This window comes from Neopelma chrysocephalum, unplaced genomic scaffold, assembly GCF_003984885.1.
Source record: "Neopelma chrysocephalum unplaced genomic scaffold, ASM398488v2 Primary Assembly neopelma1_130, whole genome shotgun sequence".
NCBI classification, from domain to species: Eukaryota; Metazoa; Chordata; class Aves; order Passeriformes; family Pipridae; genus Neopelma; species Neopelma chrysocephalum.
The window spans coordinates 503,276-521,103 of record NW_020897792.1 but is presented as its reverse complement, the minus strand read 5'-3'; the positions used below and the strand labels follow the sequence as shown (position 1 = coordinate 521,103).

The window sequence follows — 17,828 nt, the reverse complement described above, 5'->3', positions numbered from 1 at the left end:
TGCACATTTCTAAGAGCAACTTGTGGATTTTGCCCAAATCCCCACCTCTTTGAAGTCTGGCTTCCCCCACGAGAGGAGTAACGAAGCAAATGGTTTGTTTCCTAAGCTGATTTTATTTTTTTTTATTTTTTTAATTTTTTTTGGTCTTTAGATGTGAACTGAAGGATAAGTGGTTTTCATTTGTTTTTGTTTCTCCTGCCCTGATTAGTCTCTGACCTCTGAAATCTGAAATAATCCGTGGAGTCAAACAAGAGAATTGGAAACCTGTGGTGACTTCTTTATAAAATGCTGAGGGAGGGGGTGTTTTTCTTGAGGAGGAACGAATGTTGCATTGCTCCTCCAAACTGTTGTTGCTTTAAATAGTGTGTTTCTGCATGTGGGCACGGATCCAGAGCCTGTTGTGGCCCCACACTCTCCTACACCTCCTGCAGGCTCCCACACAAGGCTTTAATTAGCTCTTGCCTTGCTGGTTCTGGAGACAAGGGATTCGAACCCACTGAGCCCTTTGCCCTGGTGCTGGTTGTGATTTACCTGGCACGGGGTCCTCTCCCACCACATGGGGCTTTCCCAAGGCCCAGGTATTGAAAATGCTCATTAGAGAAGTTGTGGAACTGATGGTAATTAATAGTGATTGGCCAAGTTTATAATCTATTTTCTAGCTGGGCTGGAGTCTCTGCCACTGCATCTTTTTATTTTCTAAGCAATTACTGAAGACAAAGGGAGGAATATACAATATAAATTGTTAGAAACCATGATTTGCATAATCAAAACACTGTTATTTTTCTTTTCCTGTTAGTACATACAACCTCTTAGTGAAATGAAAATGTAAGGTACAGATTTATGGACTTGTTTGGAAACTCTGAACTACCAATGTTTTCTTCTGCAATAGGCAGAATATTCCACATAATCTGTTCCTCCTCAGCTAACTGTGTAGTGGAGAGGCTCTGGGCTCACACTGTTCTGCCTCATTTGAGATGTGACCTTTCCAGCTTGTAAAAGGGGCTAAAGCTAAAGGTTAAAGCAGCAGAAAGCAGCTGAGGTTGTCTAATGGGCTTGAAAACTCCCTGGTCCAGCAGAGGAATTGCTCTCAGAATTTCATCCTCTGTGCTATCACATTTTTAACCCCAAAGCTTCAATCTCAGCCTAAAGATTTTTGGAGTCCTTCCCTCCAAGAGATGCCTGTGGCTGTGCAGCACAGATTTGAGAAGGATCTGCTGCATGACTTGTCTGTGGCACACAATATCCATCTGCACTGGCTGTGCCTTTCTTCCCCAAGATGAGAAGGGGTTTTTTTTTGGGCTGAGATGTCCCTTTGCACAGGAGCTGGGAATTACTGAGGCTGCCTGACACACAGCAAGGTGTGACCTCGGTGCTGTGTGCTGAGAACCAGGGGTAATACTTCTGAAAGCCTTTTATTTTTTTTTTTCCTCTGGCTGCATGACAGCACATCCTTCTTTGTGCTGGCAAGGAACTGAGAATGTCCTGGCTCATCAAATAGCTGGCTGCCAGGGAAAATTGGGACTTGCCTTGCAGATGTAGCAAAGGGATGCTTAGGAGAAGGAATGTGGGTACCTGGGAAGGAAAGCTGTGCTCTTGCACGGCTCTGCTCCTTGCCAGTTAGTTGACAGCTGAAGCTGAGCAAAAAAAAAAACATTGCCAAAATATAATCTCCCTTCTGCAGGCACGATTGTAGGCCCTGATTCAGGAAAGTGCTGTGGAAAGTGATAATGTCTTTTGGAATAAGGAGGAGTTGCACATTTCAGGAGGTGTTCTGTTAAATTTAGGCAATAGTAATACTCTTTTTTCTCTCTTCTGAATGCTTAGGCACTTGTTATCCTTGAGGAATGGTGGGGGGGGGTCTGTAGGGATGGTGCACAATGCAAAAGAAGCTGAGTTTTCCTGTTTTCCACAAGCTACTGGAAGGGGAAACACAAAGCCAGCCCCACCTGCTGTTTTATGTTCTAAGGATTAAATTCTTTGTGTTGAAACTTTGAAGATCTGGGTTTTTTTTTTTCCTTCTGACTTCATTTAGCAAATGAAGGTCTGAATTTTTTCTCTCAGGCAAGGCCACTGTGCAGAGGTGACACAGCAAGAGACCAACTGCACGGGCAGAGAGAGCAGAGGAGCTTCTAGACATCCCAATTTGGGATGTTTTTTGGGTCTGCAGAGAGGGAACTGTAAGCCCTTGCCTTGCCCTTGTCCTTGCAGGGCTGGTAAAACTGTTGCTGCCACTTTGGCATTTGAAGATAAAGGTTTTTAGGCTCACGTGACTTGTAAGTAAAGGCTTAATTATGGGATAATTACAGAACTGGAACTTTTCCTTGTGGGAAGTTCGTGCTCTCAGAGTTGGTGTAATGATGTTTACCACGTAAATACAATGATTTGCGTGGGGGATTTTTTTCTTTCCCCCTGTAACTGCTCATAAATCCTCGATGGTGCCAATAGGCAGGGAACTGCTGTGCCTTTCAGAGTTGCATGCACACAACTCCTGCTGCCTAATAATGGTGGTTTTCAGGGATTTACAAATCCCAGGCAGAAGCTGGGTTTTGTTCAAAATATTCATTAGAAGCAACCAAGAAGGAGGAGGAGGAGGAGGAGGAGGAAACCCTCTTCAGAGTTCAAGATTTTGGTATGCGTGCTTTTCCACAAAATAATGAGGTGGCCACATACGGCTCTGAGTACTAGAAACTCATTTTTATTTTATGTATATCTTCTAAATTTGTTCTCTAAGGTTCTTTTCATGTGTGAGGAGGTGGTTTTCTGCAGCCTTCTCGTGCCATAAAGTCACCTGGCAGGGTCCAGCCATTCTCTTCAGGCATTCACAGACTTCTAAAGGTGCTTTTCTGGCAAGGAAAAAGTAACCTTTTAGTCAGGATCTGTAGATCAGAGATAAGCATGTTCATTCTTCGGTGAAGCAACATTATTTTAGGAACTGTCAGACTAGTAAAGACTTGACTGCCCTTTTTTTTTTTCCCTTAACAACTGCTGTATCTCTCTGCTTTCTTCCAACTGCACACAATCCCCACGGATAATGCTCCAAACTCCGTGTGCGCCCTGCGAAGCTGGAGCACTTAGGCAGATGTGTTTGCAGGGAAGATGAAAACAAATGGTTGTGTTTAATGGAATCAGTGTACTTAAATAATGTGCTGATGTACTTCACACTCTGAATGCTGTTGGCAAGCCCTGCTGCATCTCCTGGGGTGGGGAGAAGCTGCTTCTTTGACGTGCGTGTGCTTTTCTGTGCACATAAAAGCGCAGCTGTTTGCTGGAATTCGTGGAGTCACAGAATCCCGGGATGATTTGGGTTGGAAGGGACCTCCAAGCCCATCTCTTTCCACCCCCTGCCATGGGCAGGGGCACCTTCCACTAGCCCAGGTTGCTCCAAGCCCCCTCCAACCTGGCCTTGGACACTCCCAGGGATGGGGCAGCCACAGCTCCTCTGGGCAACCTGTGCCAGGGCCTCCCCACCCTCCCAGGGAAGGATTTCTCCCCAGTATCCCATCTATCCCTGCTCTCTCTCACTGTGAAGCCATTTTCCCTTGTCCTGTGCCACAGAAAGGTAAGAGAAGGCTCTCATTTTGTTTTTCCCTAGTGGCAGGCTGCTTTTGGAATATAGAGGTGCTGACCACGAGGCAAGGAAGGCTTGAGGTGATCACAGACCTGGCTGCTGCTCTGAGGTGCATTTGGGCTCCTTCCACGGCAGCTGCACCAGCTCAGCTGCCTTGTCAAGCTTCAGCTTTATATCCTGCTCCTCATCCTCTTCCCTTCTGCCCCAGGGCCTGGCAATGTGAGGCTGGCAGTGCCCTGCAGGTGGAGAAGAGGCAACAGGTCAGAGGGGAGGAGGGTCCCACCCTCTTTCCCTAGGCTTTTTATTCCTCTTTTTTCCTAAGGAATGCAGCCTTAGGAGGGGAAACCCTTGTGTGCAATGCCTGCCCTGCCTCCAGTTATTTAGGTGGTTGCAGGGAAGTGGCTTTTGGGTGATGGGAAGGTGACCCTGCAACATGAGTCAGCTCTGTCCCACAACCAAAAATAACAATATAAGAGCATGTGTTTGCAATGTGAGGGTCATAAGTAGCCCAAACATTAAGGGAAGATTTTTCTCCAGGTTTGAGGTGGCCCAAGTGGCCCGTGAGGTGCAGCCCTGACTGTTTTTGGCAGCTGTGGTTGCAGGGGCTGAAGGTGGCAGCTGGCAGAAGGGGATGTTAGGAAGTCCTTCAGCTCTCCCATCTCCTCTGAGAGTGCAGAGTCTCTTCCTTACACAAATCTCCCAAAAGAGCCACAGAAGAAATACTTGAGCCTTCTGGAAGCTGGAGTCTGGATCAACAACAGGAACAACTCTTGCCTTTGCAGGAGCAGGGAGCTTAGGATATCTTTGTTCTCCATGTTTGTGATTGTTGCCATAGCTGCTGTCTTTGATACAACCTTCTGTTTTCTCTCTCCTGCCATTTTTTTGCTTGGCTTGATGAAGTTTTTGGTTTTTTTAGGATCAAGATCTCCTTTCCTAATTCTTCTTTGAAAGGAGGTGTTTGACAGCTGTAATGCCCAGCCCTGTCTGCTCTTGAATCCAGGAAGGAATGAGAACAGACACACAATAAATTAGGAAAGGCTTAATTTAAGGGTTTTTTTTCTGTTTTATCTCTGCAAAAATATTTTTAACCCTTTCTGAAATAGCAAGATGTTGCCTGGCTTGGTATCAGTAAGATCAGAAGAACCTGAGGAGTAACTAAAACCTGGGAATGACAGAGTTGTTCGTGAAGGGTACCTGGAAAAAGGTGGGAATAGGCATGGGATCTATTTCTCTTCCCACCTTCCCACTTCTCCTCTGCTGTCACCAGTCCTGTACATATGGAGGGAGTGTGAGAGCAGCCCCTTTTCTGCTTTAGAAACGTGTAGCTCTCCACCTTGCTTCCCATGAAAAATATCCTGGGCAGTTGGCAGGGATATCTATCCCAGATATGGGAGGGAAGGAACCTGAGAGACCTTGGGACTGTCTCAAATCTTGGTCTGGGTGGTTGTGTCTGTTTTATTTTAGGAGGTGGACTCTGCTGTCCCAGGCACTGGGTACTTGTGTAAATCAAAAGGACAATCAAATCCCACTGGCATTAAAATAATCCATTTCAACTTGATAGTCTGTCCCTGAGCCCTGTGAATGGAAACACTTTATGTGGGAGCACATCCTCCCTTTCCCAGACCCCTCTTAATCCCATACCCATGGATGAATGGGATCCCCAGGGTAGACCTCTATTAAATTAAAATTAATTGAAATATAATTTAATAGAGGGGTAACATCTCCATGGATCTTAAACTGTGAAATAATGTCAGTTTGAGATGTTTAACTGTGCTGGTGTGACTTGGATGCTGTTACTTGGCTTTTTCCTGCAGTAGATTTGCACTCTGTAGTGGATAACTGGTGCTCCTTATGGACACTTCTCTTTCCAAAGGATTTCCATTGTCTGTCTTTTTTAATGAGTGAATGAAGGGCAGGACAACATTCATGGAGCAAGTTCAGCAAACTGGAATTGTTTTAACCTCAATTCAGTAAAGCTTTTGAGTAGTACCCTTGTTTCTTGGGCTGCAGGGAATGTTAACAGCATCGAGGGTTTTGTTGGAGTGAAGAATGGCAGGAGTGAGGCTGGAGCAAACATCTCTGTGTGCCAGGCCTTTGGAAACCAACTCCTGCACACCTTGAATGTGTGTTTACACCTCCTCCCCTCCTTTAGCTGTTGCTCTGGGACACAGAATCACTGAGGCTGGAGAAGACCCTGAAGATCGAGTCCAGCTGTAAACCCAGCACTGCCAAGGCCACCACTGACCCCTGTCTTCAAGTGCCACAGCTACAGGACTTCTAAATCCCTCCAGGGCTGGGGACTCCTGTGCCAGGGCTGGACAACCCTCTCAGTGAAGAAATTCTTCCTAATATCCAACCTAAACCTCTCCTGGCACAACTTGAGCCCATTTTCCTCTTGTCACTGGGGAGAAGAGACCCCACCTGGCTACAACCTCCTTTTGGGTGCTGGTGGAGAGCAATGGGGAGCCAAACCCTTCCAGAATCCAGCCAATATATGAAGCTCCATTTCCTGGGTTCTCTCGGATTTTAGCTGTGTGCCAACAACACTGACAAACCTCTGGAAGTCAGGATTTCTACTGGAAAAAGCAGTCATCTGCTAACAGCAGTGATGGAAGGGGCTATTATTGTGGTTGTTATAAACAGCCACTGAAGGATGAGGTTTGGATATTGATGAATGAGCCCGAGCTTGCAGAGTAATGACTCTGCTTTTAAGTGCTCTTTGATCAGTGCTGCTCAAAACAGGCTATTTATAGATCTCTTGGAGCTGCAGACCAGCCATTAGCACAAAGCAACACAGGAATAGAAGGCAAAATCCGTAATTCTTTTTGGTCCTGAAACATTGGGAAACAAGACAGGCTCTAAACAACCTTTTCAGGTTGTTAAAACTCTCCAGAGCTCTACCTGCACACGTCTGGGGTGGAATTATCCGGAGGAGCTGGATAACAAACAGCTGGCTGAAGCTGTTTGTTGCTACTCCACAGCCTCTACCACTTTATAGGGCTTTTCATCATGTTTATAGTTTTGACAGACACTTCTGTGGCAGGTTCTTAATTTAACTGATGAGAGGGTCTTGTTTTCATCTCTTTTCCTAATGCTCCTTTAAAGTTGAGCAGCTCGATGCCTTCGAGCTTGGCCCTACCTTTGAGTCCAGCTCATTTCAGGGCTTTCATGCTCTGTGTGGTGGATTTTATCACATCCTTCTTGAGACAATCCTTGCTGCCAACCCCTGGGTTCTGCTCAGTGTAGTGCAGCAGGCCAAGGCTTCAGTCTCTGCCTTACTAATTCCCATGGAGTGGAAAAATCTGTTCCTTGGCAGTGACCTGGTGGGAGCTCAGCCTTATCTCCTGCTGCAGGGATGTGGGTGAGCTCTTGGGATTGTCTGGTGGGGTCTCTGTTATCACAGAAGCATGGATGGGTGGGGTTGGGAGGGACCTTTAAAGCTCCTCTCCTTCCACCCCCTGCCATGGGCAGGGACACCTTCCACTAGCCCAGGTTGCCCCAAACCCCATCCAACCTGGCCTGGGATGCTTCCAGGGGATTTGTACTGGAAGAGAAGGTGAATATTCAATCCCTTTCTGTTCTCTCAGCTACTGGCAGTTTCCATAGAGCCTTCTCCTATCTCTTTTCCATCATCTCTCCTCTGGGCTGGGCAGTCTGGCTGCAAACCCAGCAGCCTCAGGGCTGGCTGCCTGTTCCCATCCCTGCCCTCGTGCTGGCCAAACCTGGGAATTCCAGCTGGGTGCAGTTTGGAGCACCAGCTTCACCAGAAGAGGCACATCCTACCACTTGCCTGGCATCCCCAGGCCTTCCCTAGTGCTCTTACCCCTCCTCTTTGTAGTGGTCTGCAAAAACCTGCCTCGTTCCTGGGTCTGCAGCTTTCTTTACTGCAATCCCAGCTGGGAAACGTGGGATTTGAAGAGCCCATTTTTGGAAAGTCATCTGTGTCACTTGTGCACAGAGCATCAGTTCACATCCTCCTGCTTCCCTAGGTAATGTGGGATTTGTTTACTCTGCCTTCTTCCCTTTTTTTGGCTATCTTGACAGGTTGGCTGTAATGTATCTCCAAACTCCCCTGCCTTTGCCAAGGCCCACTGGGAAGGATGGAGTTATGGATGAATACTTATTATAACATTTCCTTTGATGTCTTGCATGTGTTTAGGCAAAGGCACACGGGGAATTTGTTTTGGACAATGAATTTGAGTTCTGTTGGGATTGATGTTGTAGCTTTTTTTACAGAGGGCAGATTTACCCAGAAACAAAACTGTAAACTCCTGTCTTTTCCCAGAGATCTCCTGTTGCTTTAATAATCTAGTTATCTGGGAATCTCTTCAAGTATCAAAGGGCCAATTATGTGCTGCCTGGAGAGGAGCAGGGAGAGCTGTGTTTGTGTCACAGGCTGGCCACAGCAGGTCTGGTGTCCTCCCTGGCTCACTGCTGGAGATCCGTGGGGCAGAGACAGTAATCAGGTATTTTCATCTCCCATCTCCTCTCTGCTCAGCGGGGGGAACTCTCAACAGGACTCTGTGGTTTCTGCTGATATTTAGACAAGACATTTAATTGAAAAACCTCAGAAAAGCTGATCACAAATGCCTGTGACAAGGCAGGGTGGGGAATGTCTCAGGAAGGAGGTAAAGTCTCCTGTGAGCTTGATTTTTAGGCAAAGAAATGTCTTATTTTTTGACCTTCAAGTAAAAAAAAAACACAGCCCTCCACTTCCTCAAAACAACAGGCTTCATCTTTGATTAAATAGCTGTTTTTTGTGGCCTGAGTATAGATTTTTATCAAGACTGGGTCTTGCTTCTCTCTGCAGTGGCAGCTCTCTGCAACTGGATAATCTTACAGGTTTTTTTGGAAAGGAAAAACCATCAGGATAACTCAGGGGTCCTGAGTGAAACCAGTGTTTGTGTGGACACAGACCAGATGATCTGTGCTTAATTTTTGCAAAGGCTGCCAGCAGATAGCTTATTTTTAAAGGAAGAGTTTTATTACAGCATCTTTGCTTGCTACAGACTTTCCCACAAAACTAATTTGCTTTTTTTTATGGTGGTTTGTTCTCGAGTCCAGTATTGGAGCTCGAAGATGAGCATTGTGTGCTGCCTCTTTTTCATTCCTGGAGGTAGGAATGCAGGTTCTGGAGATGGATTCTGCTTTTGGAGCTGGGATCTAACCATCTCTGGCATTTCAGGTTGTGGTCAGTACTTTCCAAAGGAAGCTGGTTGTTGCTTAGGTCCCAGGGTACCACCGAAATTTGGGTAGAGGGTTCAAGAAACTTTGGGTTTTTTCCACCCAATAATGGTTTCTGGCTTGGCTTATGAAGACAGGCAGATACTGCTTTTGCTTTAATGAAGTTAAGTTCAGCTCTCGAAGGCTAAATCTGCAATTCCATTAGAATGGTTTAATTTAACATCGTAATTAACTCGGTATCTCATGCATGAAGTATTTCATGTATTTAATAATGTGTATGCCTATTTTGGAGTGAGGTTCTACTGGCTGATTCAATTCCTCTGCTACATGATGCAGTGAGAGGAGTCATCTCCAACTGGGGAGGAGTTGGATGAAACCAGGTGGGATATGCTGTAGAGATTACTGGCCTTATTTATATATATATATTATGGCATGGTGGGGTTTGTGGGTCCCTTCAGCTGCACAGCTCAGGGCTGAGTGTCCTGTAAACATTATTCTTATGATGTGAAAACACCTCTGGTGTTGTGCAGGTGCCACGAGGCCCTTGAGCACTTTGTGTCTCTGACTTGAGCTTTGTGCCTCCCGCAGCTCCCCGGCCGCAAGTACAGGAAGGGCTACAACACTGACGTGGGGGACAAGTGGATCTGGCTGAAATGAGACCCCTGAGGAGCCCTGGCCATGGGACTGGAGTGAAGAGGAGCCAAGCTCAGGGTACCTGCTCCACACCAGCACGAAGAAAACGCCGGTTAAATCCTCGTCCAGCTGAAGGGAATCGTCTCCGAACAGGAAAACAACTTTATCCTGGTTTGTTTTTCTCCCTGATGAACTCGGATGCTGGATAGTCAGTGTGTGGCAGCAAAGTGATCTGGGGCAGGCTTAAGATCAGAGCTGAGCTTTCTCTCTTCCTCAGGACTGTGGCATATTATTATACAGGATTATTGTTGTTCTGCTGAATCGAGAGAAATTAAACCTGTATCCTCCTGGCTCTTGTAAAGTTAATTTCTTGCTCTGTCATGCGTGGTGTTTTATTGGGTTCATTAGGAACAACAACATCTGCTGAAAGGCACTTGCTGGACCCCAGCAAAGCTCACTGAGAGATGGAGAGAAGTGATCTCAATTTACACAGCAAAATGTCTGCGCTTAAAAGTATAAAAAAAAAATTCAAAATAATTGCCAGTGGTTGTATTCAGCTTCTCCCCTTTGATTCCACTGGAGAGCAAAATGTTTGTTGGGTATAAAAGACAAATGTAATTATTATTTTTGCAAGTCCCTGAAAGTCCAAGTCAGAGGGGTTTTCTTTAAAGACATGATTCATTTGGTGTTTGTTAGTCACAGAAATGAGGCACCTTGGCACTGGTTCAAGCAATGCTCTCCACATTTAGGCTGCAGTTAATTTTGCAAGGGGCTAACTGCTTTCCAGCAAGGGGCTGACTGCTTCAGTCACCCAGGAAAAGTGCTGCCAGGCATCCCGGAATTTAGGGCAGTGCCTTGGAATTAAGCAGCCAAGTCATTAAGCAGCCAAGTCATGCTCGTGCCCCTTCCCATATCAAAACCAGTATGAAGAGAGTCCTTTAACGAGAGCCTTGGGGGCCTGGTTTTAGATACTGAGATGAATGAGCAGTGGGATAGAAATGTGGCTCTTTTTGCTGATCCTGTAGCATTTTGTTTCCATGTTTTATGGCTTATCCCATGCCCTCCTCCAGGAAGGGGTGCCCTAATCCCTGAGGACTGCCAGCCTGGACTGCTGTTCTCTTCTCCTCCACGGTGAGATCACGAGCCCAGAGCTCCATCTCCCAGCACTGAGCAGTGTGGAGATGAAAGGAACACCTGCTGTGGTTTTAGGATCCCTTTGGAGTCATCCAGCTCTTTTTGTCCTCCTTCTCAGCATTGCTGTTTTCTCCAGGTGCTGGAATTCACTTGGCACTGTGTGTTCAGCCTGATGTGCTGTGGGGGGAAGCTGTTGTGTTCACCCCAGCGGGGTGCAGAGCAGATTCCAGAGCCTTCCCTGCCTGTTCCAGCAGCACCCTGAGAGCTCAGCTGAGCTTTGGATGTAAAAGACTTTAATTCCAGTCAGGAAAAGCAGTGTTGGCTTGTATGGCAAGCAGTGTGGTATGACAGAATACTTCTTGAGCATGCTTTTTTTATTTTATTTTATTCAGGTTTTAACTCTGCTTTAAAAGTAAAACTGTTTACAGCCTGTATCTGTGAAGGAAATAACTTTCTCTCCCCTTGCTGTAGGAAGGAGTGCTAGCTGTGTTTTTCTCTTCCCTCCTTCCCACTCCAGCAAGTCAAAAAAACATCTCTTAGCAAACCAGCTGTAAAGATTTTGGGTTTTGGAGGCTGTGCTGTGCCAGTTGGATGAATCCCTTTCCAGCTCTTACTTAGATTGGAAAAGATAACACGGCTCAAGTCCTCTCCGTGCGCCCGCGTAGGTGCACGTGTGATACCATCTGCAGCCTGTCCTCTTATCCCAGATTCCCACTGCCAGTGTTAATGCGTGGGGAAGTTTGCCTGCCATGTCCCATGCTTGGTTCTGCCTGCTTTGCCAAGGCAGATTCCTTGGGAAAGGGCACATTTGTGGGCGGAATCAGCAGCTTTCCCAGTGGCCGCAGTTGGTCGGTCCAATAGTTCGGCAACAAACTGCCCTTTGGGTTCACTTTTTGGTGGCACAGGAGGGGAGGGAGGAAACAGGAGGTGGGTGGGGATGGTGCTGCCACCAAAACAAAGGCTCGCTGTGCTGCTGTGCTCCTCGGATGAGGAGGTGAAGCCCCTCAGCCTCAGGAACCTGTGATTTCATGCCAGTACCTGTCCTGCTCAAACAACTCAGCTTATGGCCTTTCAGCTTTGGTCTCATCACCCCCCCGTCTGGCCTTTGCTGTGGTTGACTGGAGCACATGTCTGTGCTCTCCCAGTATGGCCATTAAGAGCTTCCTCCTCAGCCAGGGCACAGCTGGGACCATCTGGGGTGTGCCAGGGGCAGCCTCTCCACTGAACATTCCTGTGGGTGGCCCCTCGCCTGTCCCTGCCCACCCTGTGCTCCTCAGCAGAGACATCTGGCCCAGGGCTGCAGTTATGAGATCCCATTTTTTCTTCCCTGTCCTCCTTCAAGGTGAAACTTTGACGTTTTAATCATGGAATCCCAGAATGGGGTGGGTTGGGAGGGACTTTAAAGCCCATCTTGTTCCACCCCCTGCCACGGGCAGGGACACCTTCCACCAGCCCAGGTTGCTCCAAGCCCCGTCCAACCTGGCCTTGGACACTTCCAGGGATTCAGGGGCAGCACCATAATGGCAGTGAGGTTTGGATATTACCTGTGCTGCTTCAGTTCTGCTGTGCCCTCACCACAGGCAGAGGTTGGAATGAATCCCTTCTGTGGAAGGGGCTTGCTGAACAAGCCCAATTTAGGTGCACAACAAATTCCAGCTGGCTTCCAGTGCTGTTTGCAAAAGACTGGGCAAAATGAATCATTTGGGCAGTAGTGAGTGGAAGCAACCAGAGCAGAGAGTAGCTGGGGTGGCACCTGGTGGACTGCTCCCCAAAAATGTGCTTGTGCAGGTTTAGTGTGAGCTGAGCATTTATGGAGAACCCCAAAAACCGTCTGCTTTCAGGGATGTCTTGGAGGAAAAGAAGGTCCAAAGATCAAGGAAAAGGATGGACTCTCCTCCGTGGTATGGCTTTCTGTTGACTTGCATTTGTGGAAATGACAGGAGGTGGCATCATGAGGGTGGGGAGGCCCTGGCACAGGTTGCCCAGAGAAGCTGTGGCTGCCCCATCCCTGGAATTGTCCAAGGCCAGGTTGGACGGGGCTTGGAGCAACCTGGGCTAGTGGAAGGTGTCCCTGCCTGTGGCAGGGCGGTTTGGACTAGATGAACTTTAAAGGTCCCTCCCAACTCAAACCATCCCATGATTCCACGATCCTGGGCAAAGCTCCATGGGAGCGAGTGGCCCTGGGAGCTCCCATCCACCTTGGTCAACACTGAGCTCATCTGACAGCGTTGCTTCCCATGGCCCTGCTGAGCTGTAATTCCTGAGCATCACAGGTGGCAGGATGCCATGGAACTTGCAGGTTCTGCTCCCGTTCCCAGCTTTAAGTCTTTTTTTTTTAATTTATTTTTGCCAAATCCGTGTTCGCAGCGAGATCAAAACGAGCGCGGTGCCTCCCGGTGCCGCCTCATTCCTCGGCAGGTGCTGGAGCCCAGCCTCGCTCCTGCTATCTGATGGGACCACTCCTGCTGTGTTCTCCACCCTTCCAAACAAAAACTCCAGCTACAAACGGTACTTAAATCCTGAGAAAGCCTTGTCTCAATTAGCTCAGCGCTGAGTGTCTTCAAAGACAACCAGGACTGGAACACGTGGCGGCCGCTGCGGTTCCCTCTGGGAGAGGCAGACACCACACCTCATTCCTCCACCTGCTCCTGGATCGGGGAGCATGGCCTGCAGACACAATCCCAGACAGTGCTGCTGCATGGGGATAAAGGCACATGGGCTGCTGCTCCTCCAGATGAGTGTTCCCAGCCCTCACCCGTGTCTCCGCTGTGAGGTGGAGAAACGTGAGTGTGTGGCCAGGGAAGGGTTGCTGGTGGATCTGGCTGGGTGAGGACTTGCTGGCGTTCCAAACAGGAGAGCGTGTCTCCCTGCTGGGGGCTAAGAGTTGTGGCAGAGCAGTGGTTTCGGTTTTCTGGGTTCCTGGTCCTTCCCTCCAGCAGGTGTTGTCCTCCCGCTGCTCACGTGGCTCTGGCAGAAAGTGGGGAACCCATCTTCTCTGGGTGCTTTGGGAGACAAGTTGATTGATGTCATCCCATAAAGAGGTGAGGGGGTCAGAAATTGGGGTGGGACTTGGCAATGGGACAGAGGCTCCATTTGCTGCTTTTTGAGTTCTAGTTTCTCTGCTTACAGGAGAGACCCAATGCTGAAGCGGGAAGGAACCTGATGAAATCATCTGCTTTTGTCCTTGGATATGGGTAAAAATCAGGCTCCTGTTGTCCTCAGTGGCCAGCTGAGGCAGTCCTGGAAGCCAGGCTGACATGGGCAGGGGCTGTACCTTCAGTGAGGAAGGGAAACCAAAGCCACTGTGGACTCTCAGAGGTCTCAAATCCCCTCTTGGCTTCTCCATGGGGTGTTTGTTCTGAGCAAAGAGAACCCTGCAGGGAGGTGAGGGGATCAACTGGAGTGAGGCATCAAAACTGCTACTCTCTTGCTGCTCCTGGTCATGGTCTGGGTTGTGAGCTGGTGGTCCAGGCAGGACCATGGGTATGAGCAGGCCTTTCTGGCAGGGCACTTGTGACTTCGTCCAGCACATTAATTCAAGAGATGGGACCCTTGCTGCTTCCAGCAGTTCCCCAGGATGGACCATGGAAGGTGGGTGCCGTGTTGCTCTCCAGGGGGTGATGGAGAGCAGGGGGTGGAAGGCTGTGTCCAGTTCTGTGGGTGTGGCACAGAGCATCCGTCTCTGCCCAGCTGCTCCTGTGCTTTCTTGGCACAACCATCCCCCTTCCTCCAACCACATCCGTTTCTGGAGTCCCTGTGGATCTGGTTTTCCCTGGGTCTCTGTCTGCATGCAGCCTTTTGGCCAGGAGGTGTTTAACTGGACCACACATCCGCTTCCCGGAGAGCTCAGTGCTCCCAGCGCTCTGCTGGCAGGAGCCTTTACGAGCCGCGGGGGCAGTGGAGGGAAAAGGACCCCGAGAGCCAACAAACCCTGTTCCCCGTGTGCCCGGGCTGTGACACTGCCGGGGCGCTGCTGTTCCCTGGCACAGCTCCCGCTTGGGTTGGTGCTGGTTTGTGTCACAGCGCCGGGGTCATCCTGACCAGGAACCATCTCTGCCGGTGCAGGGGAGCTGCGTGAAAGCATCCGCACCTCCCGCAGAGCCCCCGGCGCGCCGGGTTCCAGCGGGACGCTCGGGGCTTTCCCGGCACATCCCATTAGGTGGCAATGCAGGCTGTGCCTCCGAGCATCCCCGCGGGATGACGGCAGCGAGAAACGGCTTCGGGCCCCGGGGGGAAGGCAGGCTGCGGTGCCCAAGGCTCCTGGGTACGTGGAAAAGGCTCTCAAATCTGTGCTTTTAACTCTATTTTGGACCCTGGGATTCCCATGCCCCTGGCTCTGAGGTGCCCTGTAGCACGTGGTGGCTGTGGCCATCCCTGGGCCAGCTCTGTCCCTTGTGTGGGCCACGCAGGTTCTCTTTGCAAGTGCTTTGGCCTCTGTGTCCACGCTGGTGTTCCCTGTTTGCCTTACTCCATGTCGTTTCCAAGGCAGAGAAAGCACCCAAGTGGCATCGGGACAAGAGGGGCACTGAGCATCTTCTCTGGGGTGACCAGCAAGCAGGGCAGCCCCTGTTCATCTGCCTGCCTTACAGACCATCTCAGGCTCCTGCTCTCCATCCTCTCAGCAGACTTTCCCAGGCCTAGAGAGGACGGAGGAGACACCTGCAATGCCCTTGGCCTCAAGCTCTTGCTCAAGAAATGTGTGAGTTAAGAGCTCACCTGGCCCAGTGCTGGCCTGCAGCCAGGGGACTTCCCAGGGTGACCACTGGGCCAGACAGCAGGATTGCTCATGGACCTCAGCATCACCCGTGGGAGTGAAAGAGGAGGTGCCTGAATTTCAAACAGGAGTTGAGGTGAAAGCACGGGGCTGGAGGCTCCGTGGGGGTGCACTGGACACCCCTCCCAGTCCCCACTGTGCGTGCTGGCTGCCCCCACAGCAGCCCTGTGCTCCGTCCCCCCCTTCTCCTGGGCTCCAGGGGGTCATGCATCCCATGACCTGCCTCTCCCACATGTAACTGGGATGTTATCTGGAGCCTGGAAAGCTCTCGGGTTCCAGACCTCGGAACAGAGCAGCATTAATGGCAGCCCAGCCAAGGGGAATGAAGTAATATTAAAGTGTGATATTTCATTGCTCTGTAATTAACTTCAGCTGCTTTCAAGCTGCAACAAATTACCCTCAAAGCCCGTTTTTGTACCGAGGAGAACTTTGAACTGCGTTACCAGCCCTGGTGTCTGGGAGGGAGCGGGGAGGCTGCTCCTGCTGTCTGTGGCTGCAGCTCCGTGTGTGGTTTGGGATGCGATGGTGTGGCCCAAACCAGCCCCGGGCCGGGTGTGCCCAAACAAAGGCAGAGGTTGTGTGTTGGGGATGGAATTAACCCCTGCAAGGGAGAGCCCCGGGGGTGGGAAACTACCACAGCGTCCCAGGAGAGCCTTCAGCTCCACCCTGCTTGTCTTTTCTGCTGGGAGATATCCCGGGGCACCCCCGGGATTGCTGCAGCCAGAGATGGGTGTGCCCCGTGTCACCTCGGGCTCCCTGTGGTGCCTCCAAGGCTTTGGGCACATGTGACCATTCCCAGGGCTTCCAAAATGCTGTGTGCAAGTTAATGCAGGGCCTGAACCTCAACCAGCTTGTTGGAGAGAAAATTCAGCCGAGCTGCCTGTTAGAAGCCAGCTGGCTGGTTCAGCCAAGACCTGGGGATCCCATCGTTTTCGGGAGCCACCGATGCCCTTGAGTGGCACAAAACACAGCTCTGCGTTTCCCAGCAGGACCCCTCCTGCTTCAGCTCCCTAAATACTGGGAGAATACACTTAGCACTTGTTTGCATTTACTTTGCATCTTCTGTCTCCAGCAGGAACCACGGAGCTGGTCCCGTGCAGCCCCGGGCTGGGAATGTGGCCCAGGCTCCTGCCACACACCCGATGGCGCTGCGGGATTTCCAGGCAGAGGGGCTGCCAAGCCCTCCCCATCCTGGAGAAGCTGCTGCTCTGGAAGAGCAGGACTGCAGCAGCTTGTCTGGGATGCCTCAACCCAGGGGCAGCTTAATTACCTTTGATAAATTCATGAGATCATAAAACCAAAGGAAGATGGGAAGTGTTCCTGCTCAGCCCTCGTCCGATGGGATGCAAGGCAGGCATGCTTGGAACTGGTCTGAGCGGATTAAGCTCAGCATCCAGAGGAACTGCAGAGACAACACGTGCTCTGAAGAGGTGGAGAGCAATCTTCCCAGCTCTGCAGCATTATCCAGGGATGTGCTCTTCCCTTTGGAGACCTCCAGGGCAGCTGGGGGCTGGGGAGCTGCGGCACAGGTCCCACATGTTTGCCATGTGGGTCCCTTGCCCATCCCTGGGGGAGCTGAGTCACCCTGGTCTCTGAGGAAAGGTCTCAGTGTTCTCCCATGTCCTGGGGAAGGGCTGGCTGAGCACAGTTCTCCCATGTCCCGGGGAAGGGCTGGCTGTCCCCTGGGATGTGCTCGGGAGAGGAGGAGGGAACTGTGGCTGGTCTGGACCCCTCTGCCCCTCTCCATGTGCCTACCAAGGGGGTGGTCAGAGGAGTTTGAAGAGCTGCTCTATTTCTGTAGATGATGTTGGGGGATGAAAACCCCTGATCTGGCTGTGTTTGAGAGGCAAGCAGACCTTCTACCCAAATTCCCAGGGAGAAAGCCAGCAGCCCGGATTCCATTGTGCCACCCTGCTCCTGCCTGGGATGGCTCAGTCCCAGCCTGGGGCCCCAGCAGCCCTGTTCCACCAGCTGCAGTGGGGTTCCAACCCCTGGGCATGGCATAGGAGGGGTCACAAGGAGCCTGATCCATGGGCAAGAGACTTAAAAAAGAGAGGGAAGCTTCCACCTCTGTTTCCTGGGATGCCAGTGGAGCAGTGCTGGAGCACAGCCTGGTGCCTCAGGCAGGAGATGTGAAGCAGTGGCACGTGGCTTAGCTTTAATTACCCTTAATTACCCAAACCCATCCACCGGGGTCAAAATCTGGGGCAGGAGCATCCCAGTGGGACAAGGGAACTGGGAGACCGGGCAGTGCCCTGATGGAGCTGCCCTTCCCAGGAAAGCCATGTGGTTTGGATCCTGCTGGGAGCGCTGCAGCCCCAGCCTTATCACCTTCACCAGGCCAAGTGGAGTGAGTTAATGATGGGATTCATCACAAAGCAATCCAAGGAGCAGCAGTGGATCCGAGCGCTTTCCATTTGGTGACGCACATCCAACCCTTAATGGAAGCTGACAGCCTGACCCTGGGACCCTGCTCTGGCCAAACACAATCAGCCTGATAGTCCCCTGGAGAAAGGAGCCATGGCTTTAATGTGT

General features: G+C 50.3%; 1 protein-coding gene across 1 annotated transcript in view; it reads left to right on the top strand.

Annotated features, from left to right (window-relative positions):
- The window catches only part of NDUFA10 (NADH:ubiquinone oxidoreductase subunit A10), a 28,589-nt gene extending 18,838 nt beyond the window's left edge, over window positions 1–9,751 (top strand). The window contains exon 10 of the mRNA XM_027698599.1: window positions 9,341–9,751. Coding sequence (XP_027554400.1) covers window positions 9,341–9,409 — 69 coding nt within the window. The 3' untranslated portion in view covers window positions 9,410–9,751. The remainder of the gene's footprint in view (window positions 1–9,340) is intronic.
- The last annotated feature ends 8,077 nt before the right edge of the window (window positions 9,752–17,828 follow it).